General features: G+C 52.6%; 1 protein-coding gene across 5 annotated transcripts in view; it reads left to right on the top strand.

Annotated features, from left to right (window-relative positions):
* The window catches only part of ANKRD24 (ankyrin repeat domain 24), a 29,902-nt gene that overhangs the window by 6,008 nt on the left and 10,749 nt on the right, over positions 1 to 13,145 (top strand). For 3 of the 5 annotated variants that reach the window (XM_081499731.1, XM_081499729.1, XM_081499728.1), the window contains exons 3-10: positions 7,267 to 7,356; positions 7,458 to 7,588; positions 7,666 to 7,754; positions 9,045 to 9,109; positions 9,642 to 9,699; positions 11,925 to 11,995; positions 12,422 to 12,528; positions 12,706 to 12,893. In XM_081499731.1, coding sequence (XP_081355857.1) covers positions 7,267 to 7,356; positions 7,458 to 7,588; positions 7,666 to 7,754; positions 9,045 to 9,109; positions 9,642 to 9,699; positions 11,925 to 11,995; positions 12,422 to 12,528; positions 12,706 to 12,893 — 799 coding nt within the window. Of the gene's footprint in view, positions 1 to 6,454; positions 6,494 to 7,161; positions 7,357 to 7,457; positions 7,589 to 7,665; positions 7,755 to 9,044; positions 9,110 to 9,641; positions 9,700 to 11,707; positions 11,730 to 11,919; positions 11,996 to 12,421; positions 12,529 to 12,705; positions 12,894 to 13,145 lie in introns of those variants that run through there. The other 2 variants (XM_081499730.1, XM_081499732.1) reach the window with 2 other exon arrangements.

Here is a 13,145-nt window from a genome sequence, read left to right as displayed (position 1 = left end):
ACTGATTGAGAAGAGAGAAAGGGATGGGGGTGGGAGAAAGTGAGAGAGAAAGAGACAGAGCAAGGAATAAATGGCTTGTTACTCCCTACAAAATCTGGCATGGGATCGGTTTCATTTGGGGCTTCCCTGGTAGCTCAGATGGTAAAGAGTCTACCTGCAATGGGGGAGACCCAGGTTCAATTCCTGGGTTGGGAGGATCCCCTGGAGAAGGAAATGGCAACCCACTCTAGTATTCTTACCTGGCAGAACTCCACGGACAGAGGAGCCTGGCAGGCTACAATCCATGGGGTCCCAAAGAGTTGGAAACGACTGAGCGACTAACACTTTCACTTTCTTTTCAGCTTCACTTATTGCAAAGAGATCCTACAATTTTCATTCCGTTTGGAATCAATTCCTAGTTAGTGTTCACATTTACCCCTAAGAATTCCTGAGAACTTATAGTCAGTGTTAGACCAAACCATATCATTGGTTTTTAATTTTGTTGTAAACTGAGAGAATGCTTTTAATCAGGAAGAGCATCTCAAATTTTTTATCTACAATTTCTATTCAGAGAAACCAGGAATCCAAGTATCAATCACATGGGTCTTCTCAACCGTAACAGAGATAATACCAGAGGGCCTGTAGCCATAGCATTGTTAATTTCAGAATCAGAGTTCTGTCGAAATAAAATTCTTCAAAAAGTTTGTGCCACAAAAAAAAAAAAGAAAGAAAAAATGCAGCTAATTTGGGACGTGACTGCGTTTTGATAGGTGCCTAGCAGAGTCAGAAGGCAGGGGCCGGGGTAGAGGGGTGCTAAAAACTACACCTGGGTGTGAGGGTCTCTGGGGTTAGGTGTTGGGGGGGTGCAGCGAGCAGAGACACCAAAGGTTGGGGCAGGAGCGGCAGGTGCGAGGCCTGGAGCAGGAAGCAGAGGAGAAGCTGGGCCTCCATCCTTCCATTCCCCCACAGCAGGCTCCCCCGCCCGCCCCCGCCCGCCCCCGCCCGCCCCCGCCCCCGCCCCCGCCCGCCCCCGCCCCCGCCCCCGCCCCCGCCCCGGGGCTCTAGTTTCTATGCCGGCTGCAGGAGTCAGGTTCAGCTTTTGTTGGAAGAAAGCAAACACCCCTGATGGCAGTGGTCCTCCGCCGCCTCCCTCCGCCTCCATCTCCCCGGACATTCTGTTTCCCTTTCTCAGTTCACAGCCCAGCCACTACACCTCGGCTCCAGACCCTCCCTGCTTCCACTGCTCTCAGGATCCAGCCTGCTCTGCCAGGCCCCCCGGCAGAGCGCCCTGCTTGCTCTGAGTCCTCTCCGGGCCTCAGTATTTCCATCCGTAAGATGGGAATTAACTAGAACTAGGAGCCTCGTTTTTTGGATTTCCTCCGATCTCTTGCCCTTATTTCAGGTTTTAGAAAAATCCCACAAGAAAGAAGATTGTGGATCTGTAAAAAAAATTTTTTAGAAGATTCATAGACTTCCGGTGCCTCAATGCTTTTTGGAAAGTCTGTCTGTCCCTGTCCCTTACTTTTACTCCCAGAGTCTCTATTTCTTTTTTTTTACAACGTGAACAAACTAGTCTTTTGATATTGGATCAAAAAAAGGCACCAGGGAATTGACTGAATTTTGTAGCTTGTAGTTTATTATTAGAATGCCCTGCAAAATACTTTTTTTTGTTGTTGTTGTTTGATTCTTTATTGAATATGTTACAAATACTGCTTCTGTTTTGATTTTTTTGGCTACGAGGCAGGTGGGGTCTGAGCTCCCTTACCAGGGATGGAACCTGTACCCCCTGCATTGGAAGGCAAAGTCTTAACCACCAGAACACCAAGGAAGTCCTGAAAAATACTCCTGAAATGAAGATACATGTAGATATTTACTAAATATATGTAGATATTTACTAGATATACGACCTTATTTTAAATCCGAGTCACAATTTAATTCATTCAGCAAACATTTAATGAGTACCTACTGTGGGCTGGAGATCAAGGCTGGCTTCACAGATGTTCCTACTCAGAAGAACCCTGTGTTTGGTTTCCTTTCTGCCTGTCTTGACATTCTCAGTCACTTTTCAGCTAGGGGCCCTGCATTTTCACTTTGTACTGGGCACTCCTAAATCTGTACCTGGGACCTGCTGGGGAGATGGGGCAGTAATTAAGGGACATAAAAATTCCTGCCTGTGCAGAGATGACATTCTGTGGAGAGATCAAGAGGAAGTGATATTTTCAGAAAGGTACATGGGATGATGTCAGGTGATAATAAAAACCATAAAGGAAAATTGGCCCCCACTGAGGGGATCAGAGTGACAAGGGGGTGACCAGAGAAGGGCTGTCTGAAGAGGTGTCTTCCAGTGCCAAAGACAGTGAAGGGATCAGCCTTGCAGGCGGTGGAGGAGAGAGGGCATCCCGGGTGGAGGACACAGGAAGGACAAAAGCCCAGAGGTGGGCAGAGCTGTCTGAGGACCGGAAAGGAAGCCACTGCAGCAGGAATCATGGACTAGGGGACAGGTCGGGGGAAGAGCTCAGAGAGTTGATGAGGAGGAGTGATTAGAGCAAAAGTGGGCACATTTTTCATGTAAAAGGCTGGATGGTACATTTTTTTTTGGCCACACCTTGCAGCTTGTGGGATCTTAGTTCCCAGTGCGTGCATGCTAAGTCACTTCAGTCATGTCTGATGCTTTGCAAGTCCATGAACTGTAGCCTACTAGATTCCTCTGTCCATGGGACAACTTAGGAGTCCTAACCATTGGGCCATCAGGGAATTCCCAGAGGCTGTTTGAAAATTAATAAGCATAGCTTCACCCCAACGTTGTTGTTCAGTCGCTCAGTGGTGTCCGACTCTTTGTGACCCCATGGACTGCAGCATGCCAGGCTTCCCTGTCCTTCACTATCTCCCAGAGTTTGCTCAAACTTATGTCCATTGAGTCAGTGATGCCACCCAACCATCTCATCCTCTGGCATCCCCTTCTTCTTCTGCCTTCAGTGTTTCCCAGCATCAGGGGCTTTTCCAACGAGTCAGCTCTTCACATCAGGTGGCCAAAGTATTGGAGCTCCAGCTTCAGCATCACTCCTTCCAATGAATATTCAGGGCTGCTTTCCTTTAGGATTGACTTGTTTGTTCTCCTTGCCATCCAAACTTGTTCTATGGACTCTGAAATGTGATTTTCATATAATTTGGGGGGGGCGGCCATACTTTGAGGCATGTGGGATCTTAGTTCCCCGACCAGGGATCAAACCTGCGCCCCCTGCATTGGGAACACAGAGTCTTAACCACTGGACTGCCAGGAAGTCCCCTCATATAATTTTCATGTGTTACAAAGTATAACTCTTCTTTTGATTTTTCCCCCCAACCACTTAAAAGTGTAAAAACCGTTCTCAGCTCTTGACCTGGACAAAACCAGGTGGGAGTGGGGTAGGGTGGGAGACCTTAGTTGGTGGACCCCTTGCCACGGAACCTCCTGGGCTCTGTGAGCAGTTAGCATCTGATGCCAAGTGAGGTCTCTGGAGGCTTGTGTGCAGGAGAGAGAGATGCTGTGATGCAGGTTTAGGCAGCTGGTGGGCCAGGGAGGGGAATAGAAGCAGGGAGGCCTGGTTGGAGGTGACCCCATGGTGGAGCTGTGATGGGACTGACCACGGGCGAGAAGAGGTCCTAGGATGCAGTTTGGCTGCTGGGTTGGGTGTGGGGCGACATAGAGTTAGATGGGATGGTGGTGTCCTTGGCACACTGCGAGGGGAGGGGCTTCTGATCGTGTCTAGCATCCAGAAGGACAGACCAAGGGCAATTGGAAATCCGAGGCCTGAGCTGGGAGATCCATTTCAGTCTCCTCTCTGGACAAGCCTAAGAGTCACCCCCCTACCCAAGTGTAAGAGGAGAGAGGAGGCCTCAACACCCTCCCTCCAACTCCTCAACTGCTTATCAGCAAACTCTCCATTTACCTGTCCCCACCTCTCCCTCCACCTGCCCAAAGGTGTCTGAGAATAATCACAGACAACAGCAGTGATCCTGCCCCCAGGGACACTGGGTGATGCCTCTGACATTGTTGTCACACAGTGAGCAGTGGGGAGGGGGGCTGCTCCTGGACCAAGGATGCTGTTCAACACCCTCACAGGGTCCAGGATGGCCGCACCCCAGGGAATGACCAGATCCTAAATGTCAGCAGTGCCTCCAGGTGGAGGAACCCGGCTTCATACTATCCATTCCGTTATCTATTCCATTTAACAGTGGAAGAATTGAGGCCCAGAGAGGGAGAGTGGCTAGTCTCAGGTCACACAGCAGGTATACAATGGCCAAGCTGTGTTCAAAGCCCCAGTGCCTGTCAGCAGCCATTGCTCTTAAATTCGGGTTCCTGGGACTTCCCTGGTGGTCCAGAGGTTAAGACTCCACACTCCCAAGGCAGAGGGCATAGGTTCGATCCCCGGTTGAGGAATTAAGACCCCACATGCCTCGAGGTGCAGTCAGAAATAAAAATTAAGGTTAAAAATTCAGGCTCCTGAAAGCCTGTCTCTCCACACATCCCTTCTCTCCCCTGTATTCCCAACCTCCCACCTTCTCCTGGCCCTTTCTCAAATTTTCATTCACAACACAGTGTACTGTCCTGCCTTTTGGAACTATCCGTGACTCTCCTGACATCCCACACGCCTTGTTTCCCCCTAACTCCAGCTCCTATACAACATCTCTCCCCCTCTGCCCCACCCTTCAGTATGCCCCTCACCAATGCCCCAGGTCCTGGACCGGGGCAGAGTTACCACACTGGTCCAGGAGTGCAATTTATGTCATAATTTCTTCCTAACATGATCCTGTTCCTGCTGCTCCCCAATCCTGTCCATTTTTCAAGTTTCAACTCAGATGTCCCCTCTTACAGGATTTCTCTGACTTGCCAGATAGTTTCAAGAGTCCTCTCTGAGCTTCCCCTTTAACAGCCCTGATCACTTTGGTTCATAAATCCATGCATGTGTCTGTCTCCCCAGGGACCTCAGTGACAGCAAGGACAACTGTCTTTGCCACCACTGAGTCCCAACGTGCAGGGTTGTGCCAGGCACCCTCTAGGACAAATGGACTGAATGAATGCAATACACATGGTTCAGAGGACTTTGCCTATGAGTCATGCCTTCACTGAGCAAACATTCACCAACTGCCTCACCCTACCCTGGGCAAGGCCCTTTGCCAGAGAGGCCTCAGTGGGAATCTGCTCTCAAGGGGCTCCCAATCTGAGAAGAGAATGAGGGGAACACAGACCCTCCCATCTCATTGGAGTTAGAGCTAAAGCCAGTGTCCTCACTGTCTTTCAGTGGTTTAATTGAGCACCTCCTATGTCCTGAGTCCCAGGATGCAGGATTAGAGATGTAGACAGTCCAACCACATCTCTCTGTGATGAATGAATCTGTGTTTGTAGCACACTTGCTTTGTGCCAGGCACTATGTGTTGCAGCAGTCCCCAACCTTTTTGGCACCAGGGGCCAGTTCTGGGGAAGACAATATTTCCATGAGCCCGGGGTGTGGGGGTAGGGATAGTTTCAGGATGATTCAAGTGCATTACATTTATTTTGCAGTTTATTTCTATTTTGTGGCAATCTCAGAATATTCCGCCTTAACTTTTAGGGTTAGGGTTCAAGTTCCTCAGAATCTGATGCCCCTGCAGATATGACAAGAGGCGGGGTTCAGGCGGTAAACACCAATGAAGCTTCTCTTGCTTGCCCACCGCTCACCTCCTGCTATGTGCCCTGGTTCCTAACAGGCCACCAGAGGATACTGGTCCATGGCTGGGGGACTGGGGACCCCTGATATATAGCATCTCATTTAGTCCCCCCAGTAACCCTCTGCAGTAGGTACTGTTTAATAGGAAACCCATTTCCTGGATGAGGAAAGTGAAGTCCAAAGCAGGTAAGTATCTTGGCCCATCTTATAGGTGGTAAATGCGAGTGTGTGGAGGGTGGCGCTGGTGGCGGGGGGGGGGGGTGGGGTGGGGGGGGTGTCCTGGATTCAAAATCAGGTTTGTCAAGACTGCAGAACAGCCCCACTGGCGGATAAATGAATGAGTGAGTGAGTGAGTGAATGAGTGAGAGCCCGGATGGCCCAGCAGCAGTGGAACCAGGCCGAGAGTCACCTAAGACCCCCGCATCCCCCATTCACCAGCCAGCTCAAAGGAGGCGGAGACGGACGCAGTCGGGTCCCAGGAGATGCTGGGAATCTGGCCCCCTTTGCCTCAGCCTCCTGGTGACGAGAAGGTCAGGTCGGGCCTCGGCGGTGCCCCTCCCCCAGAGCCCATCCCCGCTCCCTGGCGCTCCCCCCTACCCGTAGGGGAGGGGCCGGGAGGGGGGCGGCAGGCGGGGCGCGGGGGAGGGGCGGCGTCTGGTTTGGCTGGACCGCGCGGGCCGGGCGGCCGAGCTCCGGCTTCGCGGGCCCCTACCTCCGGCCCCTCTGGCCCCTCCGACCGGGTTACCTCCCGGAGCCCGGCCGCCCGGCCGCCCGGCGCCCTGGACGCCATGAAGCAGCTGTGTCTGTGCGCCGCCGCCTCCTTCGCGGTAGGGCCGGGGGAGGGGGCGCGGGAGGGGGCGGGGGCGGGCCCTTCCTCCCCTCCCCGCCCTGCCCCGCCCCCTGACCGCGCAGAGCCTAGACCCTCCACCCGCAGACCCGAGAGGGTGAAGCAGGGAGGACAGCGGAAGGGGGGAAACAGAGATGGGAGGATGGATGGCATATATGGGGAGACAATTTTGAGGACAGATGGGAACACTTAGAGGAATTTAGAGGGCACTTAAGGGGACAGTTTTGGATGGAATCATCTAGGGGGACAATTTGGGTGATACTTTGACCATTTTTGGGGAAAAGATATTGACGTTTGGAGAACAATTTTGGAGGACGTCTGAAAGATTTTGGGGGGAGGACATTTTGGGGACATTTGACGGGGTCATTGGAGGGATGAATTTGGGGAAGATATTTAGAGATGCATTTAGGACATTTGCGGGACAATCTTGGCCTTTCAGGGGCAGAAGAAGGGTAGCTGGCAGAGAACAGTGTGAGGGACATTTAAGGGACCTTTAGTGGTTCCTTTGGGAAGACTTTGGAGGGCAGTTCAGAAAGACGTGGTGAGGTGATATTAGAAAGGCAGGTTTCACTAAGAGATGGCTGGGGACCTAGGTTTGGGGGACAGCTTCTTGGAAAGATGCTGGGAGCTGAGCTGGGGATGGTTTAATGGTACCGTGCTGGCAGTGGTGGACAGCTGGGGGGACAGGTGCTGAGGACCCAGGCTGGAGGTATGCTGTCTCAGGCCCCCACCCAGAACCACTTCCCCTGGCAGCTGCGGCTCAGCCCCACTGACCTTGGCTCCTGCCCGCCCTGCGGCCCCTGCCCCATCCCGAAGCCGGCAGCAGCCAGAGGCAGGCGCCAGGCAAGTGCCCAGGACCAGCGGCGAGAACCAAGAGCCCCTGCTGGGGGAGCGGGGAGGGACAGTGGCCACCAGTCCCACGTTCCTCTGGGTGTGCCCTGCAGAGCCAGGACTGGGGCAAAAGTGACGAGCGGCTGCTGCAGGCGGTGGAGAACAACGATCCCACGCGGGTGGCCTCCCTCATCGCCCGCAAGGGGCTGGTGCCCACCAAGCTGGACCCCGAGGGCAAGTCCGCGTGAGTGTCCATGTCCTGGGGGTGTGAGGGCTGAGGGGTGGCCACCTTGCAGTTGACCCTTGACCTCTGGCCTCCAGATTCCACCTGGCAGCCATGAGGGGTGCAGCCAGCTGTCTTGAGGTGATGCTGGCACACGGCGCCAACGCCATGAGCACGGACGGGGCAGGTACTACCCGCTGGCCGTGGGGGAGGGAGGAGGAACTCTGACCAGGTGCCCAGCCTGAGGGTCCAGTCACGCCCTGCTTCATAGCCTCAGTGTCCTGCTGAAAAGGGGGGTTCCCTTCAGTGCCCCTAGGGACAGGAGCATGTCAGGCTGCAGTACCCAAGGTTGGAGACTGTGGTTGGCAGTAGACAGACTGAGTCAACTTGTGGATCAGGGGAGCTGGGACTCAGGTAGTGGTTGAGTCAGAGGAAGCAGTAGAAACAGAGAAGTGTCTGAGCTTGAGGAGCATCTGAGGGCATGAGAATAACTAGTATAGTTTTTTGGGGGGAGTATCTGAGGTTCATGGAGTAGCTGGGGTTTAGAGGTAGCAAGAGCTCAGGGAGTAATGAGGCATGGGGCATAGCCAGGCGTAGGAGCCAGAATGTATGGAGGATTTACAGAGTAAATGTATGTACTGGGGATTTACAGAGTATCAAAGATAGGGGCATAGCTGCCACTTTGATATAGTTGAGCTTATAGAACAGCTGGGGCTTCCCTGGTAGCTTAGCTGGTAATGAATCCACCTGCAATGCAGAAGACCCAGTTCAATTCCTGGGTTGGGAAGATCCCCTGGAGAAGGGATAGGCTACCCACTCCAGTATTCTTGGGCTTTCCTGGTGGCTCAGAGGGTGAATAATCTGCCTGCAATGCGGGAGACCCGGGTTTGATCCCTGGGTTGGGAAGATCTCCTGCAGGAGGGCATGGCAACCCATTCCAGTATTCTTGCCTGGAGAATCCCCATGGACAGAGGAGCCTGGCAGGCTACAGTGCCTGGGGTTGAAAAGAGTTGGACCTGACTGAGCAACTAAGCACAGCACATAAAGTAGCTGGGGACCTGGGGAGCAGCTGGAGACCCGAGGAGTAGCTGGGGACATTGGGGAGCAGCTGGGGACCTGGGGAGTAGCTGGAGACGTTGGGGAGAAGCTGGAAACCTGAGGAGTAGCTGGGTACTTGGGAAGTTGCTGGGGACCTGGGGAGTAGCTGGGAACAGAGGGAGCAGCTGAGGACATGGAGAGAAGCTGAGGACAGTAGTGCTTGAGGAATGGAAAGATGTAGAGTGGAGCTAGGATGAGCAGACCAGCTGGGGCTTGGAGAGTCTCTGCCCCCGGGAGTAGCAGAGTTTTGAGAATACCTGGGTTTGGGGCCTAGCTAGAAAGAGTCATCACAATTATTGACAAAGGTTTGGGGGGCAGCAGAAGCTCCCTGAGTATCTGAAGCTCTAGTATATTCTAGAATATTCACTTTTCCTTTTAGGTTACAACGCCCTCCACCTGGCCGCTAAGTATGGGCACCCACAGTGCTTGAAGCAACTACTGCAGGTCATTTCCTTTCCTGTCTCCAACACTTCCCAACCCCCCAATACTCCCCTGCCCTGACTACTCCTGATGAGTTCCAGCAATTCACGGAAGGCGCAGATACACCCCGAATCCTAGGTATTCCTTGGCCCCTTTTACTCCTGAGTCCTAGCTACTCCATGGACAATGAGATTCTCCGAGTGTCCAGCTATGTCCCACATCCAAGAAATACTCTGAATATTGATGTCTTCTGAGCCCCACCTTCTCTCTAAACTCTGGATACTCTCTTAGCCATAGCCACTTTCAGGGCTCCGACCTACTCCCCAAACCCCCAGCCGCCCCTGGGCTCCCAGCTAATCTCTCTTTCTCACCAATTTTCATACGAGTCAGGATGGGGGCCCATGAGGAGTGGGTTCTGCAGAGCAGGTGGGTGGGTGGCGGGGGGGAAGGGCCAAGGAGCCTGAGATACAGCAGAGCCCAAGGAGGAGCAGTTCCTAGAGAAATTAGGCAACAAACAAGGATGGCTCCACCTCCAATGACCCATCCCTCCCCACAGGCATCCTGCGCGGTGGATACAGTGGACAGCAGTGGGTGGACCGCCCTGCATCATGCAGGTGGGTACAGCCTAGCCTCGCCCTGGCCACCATGGCCCCCAGAGGCTGAGCTTGGGGATTATTCTACCTGGGGTTCTGGGGACGTGCCTGGGACATAGTCCACTTTCTTCCTCACGGAGCCCCTTGCTCTGCATTACCATTTCTTTTTTTTTTTTTGGCTGTACTGTATCTTCATTGCATCATCCTTCGTTGTGGTGCACAGGCTTCTCTAGTTATGGTTCACAGTCTCGGTAGTTGCAGTGCTCAGGCTTCGTTGCTCCACAGTGTGTAGGGTCTTAGTTCCCCTATCAGGGATCGAACCCAAGTTCCCTGCACTGGAAGGCAAATTCTTAGCCACTGGAGCACCATTGGATGGACAAGGGAATTGAGTCCTATAAACAAGGAAGTGGGGAGGATCCAGGCCGCCTGACCCCAAAGGACAGCCTACTGTATGCCAGGCCTGGGTGAGGACAATTGGAGGGTTATTGCTTCAAGGAACTCCTAGGGAACCTCAGGAAGGCAAAGGTCTTGGCAGCCTTCATAATCATCAAATCCAAACTTTTCCAAGGGAGGGGAAGAGATCCAAACCCCTTGAGCCAGAGCCCAGCCCAGTGTCTATACACCAGGTCCATGACATTTGGAAATGTCTTTCACTTGGTGACTCTCAAGTGAAAACATGAAATACATTTGCTTTGGAGTTTTATTTAGTTGAAACACTCCCTGCAGTTAAAGTACGCTGTCACCTAGTGGTAGCAAAGCCTTTGCTCACTTTATGGAAGCTTCTTGGTTTTTTTCATTCAATAAATATTTGTCAAGTGTCTGCTGTGTGCCTGGCTCTGTTCTAAACAATGAGATTACAGCAGCAAACAAAATCCCATAAGCCCTTGGGCACACATCACATAATAACAGAGTTTATTTATTTTTTTGTAGCTTTTTTTTTTCTTATTTTACCTTTATGGCCATGGTGAGGCATGTGGGAGCTTAGTTCCCTGACCAGGGATCAAACTCGGGCCCCCTGCAGTGCAAGCATGGGGTTTTAACCACTGAACCACCAGGGAAATCCGCAAGTTTGATGATTTCCAGCAGCACTTCCTTGCACAAAGCCTTCTCTTCCCTCTCTGAGGCTCTGGACGTACACACCCTGTCCTACTTTGACGACCAAGTCCTCGCAAGCTCCTCCCTGCCTCAGGGTCCGTGTCCATGCAGTGACCTCTACCCTTCCCCTTTCACCATCAAAACTCAGAACTCAGATCAAACCCCAGTAAGCCTGCTGAACCTCAGCAGAGGTCTGATCTCTCTAGTAAACATTAACACTCTTTGGGGAATTCCCTGGCAGTCCAGTGGTTGGGGTTCCAAGCTTCCACTACAGGGGATGTGAGTTTGATCCCTGGTCAGGGAATTAAGGTCCCACATGCCAGGTGGAGTGGCAAAAAAAAAAAAAAGTTAACACTCTTTGTATGAGAGTTTGGTATATAGTCAGTACACAGTTAATGCTAGTTGAACAAAAAAGGGATAAATACTTGAAAATCAGTGAAAAATTCCACCCTAAGAGGGAGCCACAGGTTTTCCTGGTGGCTCAGCTGTAAAGAATCCAACTGCACTGCAGGAGACAGAAAAGGCATAGGCTCAATCCCTGGGTCAGGAAGATCCCCTGGAGGAGGGCATGGCAACCCACTCCAGTATTTTTTCCTGGAGAACCCCATAGACAGAGGGGCCTGGTGGGCTACAATCCATAGGGTTGCAAAGAGTCAGATACGACTAAAGCAACTGAGCACACATGCATTGGAAGAGAGACCCACAGTGGAAAGATGAGGAAAGAGCTTTGGATTGGGAGTTAGAAGACCTGGGTCCTCATTCTGGCTGTCTCTAACCCCCTGAGTGCCCATGGACCTGGTTGGGGCTCAGTTTCTTCATCTGTAAAATTTAAGTCATATCTTTGTTACTGATCTTCTAGGGGAGGTGAGAGTTTCTCATGAAATAAAGGATAAGAATGACACCCAGTGACTTACCTGGTGGTCCAGTGGTTAAGAATCTGCCTCCCAATGCAGGGGACACAGGTTCAATCCCTGGTCCGGGAGGATTCCACGTGCCGAGTGGCAACTAAGTCCGTGCACCACAGCTGCTGCCTGTGCTCAGCAATGAAGACCCAGCACAGCGAAAAAAAAAAAAGAATCACCCTCAAGCAGAAGGCCCCCAGAAAATATCAAAGCCTCGCCCTACTTACCCACCCTTCTCTCTTTTTCCAGCCGCTGGCGGCTGCATCTCCTGCTCAGAAATGCTCTGCTCCTTCAAGGCCCATCTGAATCCCCGAGATCGGGTGAGTCCCTGGAATCTTTTGTTATTGTTACTCAGTTGCTCAGTTGTGTCTGACTCTTTGCGACCCCGTGGACTGCAGCCCACCAGGCTTCCCTGCTGTTCACTATCTCCCGGAGCTTGCTCAAACTCATGTTCGTTAAGTGGGTGATGCCATCCAACCGTCTCATCCTCTGCCACCCGCTAGTCCTCCTGCCCTCAATCTTTCCCAGCATCAGGGTGTTTTCCAATGAATTGGCTCTTCGCATCAGGTGGCCAAAGTACTGGAATCTCTGGGGAAAGATAGTGCATTTGAGGTATCCCAGGCACCCTTTGAAAAGTGTGAAGATTTGAAGTGAACTTAGGGGGCCCATCACAGGCTTCCCGACCTCCCAGAGTCGGTCTCTCATGTGTTGTCCTTGTCACATCCTCTCCCTACTCCCTCCCCCAGCTGGGTACAACACCCCTCATCATTGCAGCTCAGATGTGTCACACGGATCTGTGCCGCCTCCTCCTGCAGCAGGGGGCTGCTGCGAATGACCAGGACCTTCAGGGCAGGTGAGCCTCTCCCCTCCCAGCCAGTTCACTGTGTGCTGTGTGACCTTGGGCAAGTCTCTTAACCTCTCTGGGTGTGCGATCTAGTGTGTCTTCCTCTCTCAACCCAGCCTGGGTGTTGAGGAGGGTGTGGAGGTTTGAAAATATCCTCGCCCCCTCAGCAGCCTCCTCTTCTGGTAGGACGGCCCTGATGCTGGCCTGTGAGGGAGCCAGCCCTGAAACAGTGGAGGTGCTGCTGCAGGGCGGGGCCCAGCTGGGCATCACAGATGCGCTGGGCCGGGATGCTGCTCACTACGGCACCCTGGCAGGGGACAAGCTCATCCTGCACCTCCTACAGGAGGCAGCCCAGCGCCCCTCACCACCCAGCGGTATGCAAACCCCATCTCTTAACAGTTTCAAGCACCCCCTTCCCTCCACTAGGTAGTTTCTTGCCACCCCTTTCTCTCCCTTCCTACTGTGGATAGTTTCAAGGTATCCCTGTTCATATTATGGGAGGTTTTGTTGCTTCCCTCACACTGCTTGGGGTAGTTTCAAGGAGCACCAGAGCTTTTAGAGTAGTCTAGGGGTCAACTCTGTGTTCCTGGGGCATCTTATTCTTGGATCTTTGCCTTTCCTAAGAA

The sequence above is a fragment of the Giraffa tippelskirchi genome, chromosome 6, assembly GCF_054371585.1.
Source record: "Giraffa tippelskirchi isolate mGirTip1 chromosome 6, T2T-mGirTip1v1.2.pri, whole genome shotgun sequence".
NCBI classification, from domain to species: Eukaryota; Metazoa; Chordata; class Mammalia; order Artiodactyla; family Giraffidae; genus Giraffa; species Giraffa tippelskirchi.
The sequence above is the reverse complement of the archived record's forward strand: the minus strand, read 5'-3'. Positions and strand labels throughout refer to the sequence as shown.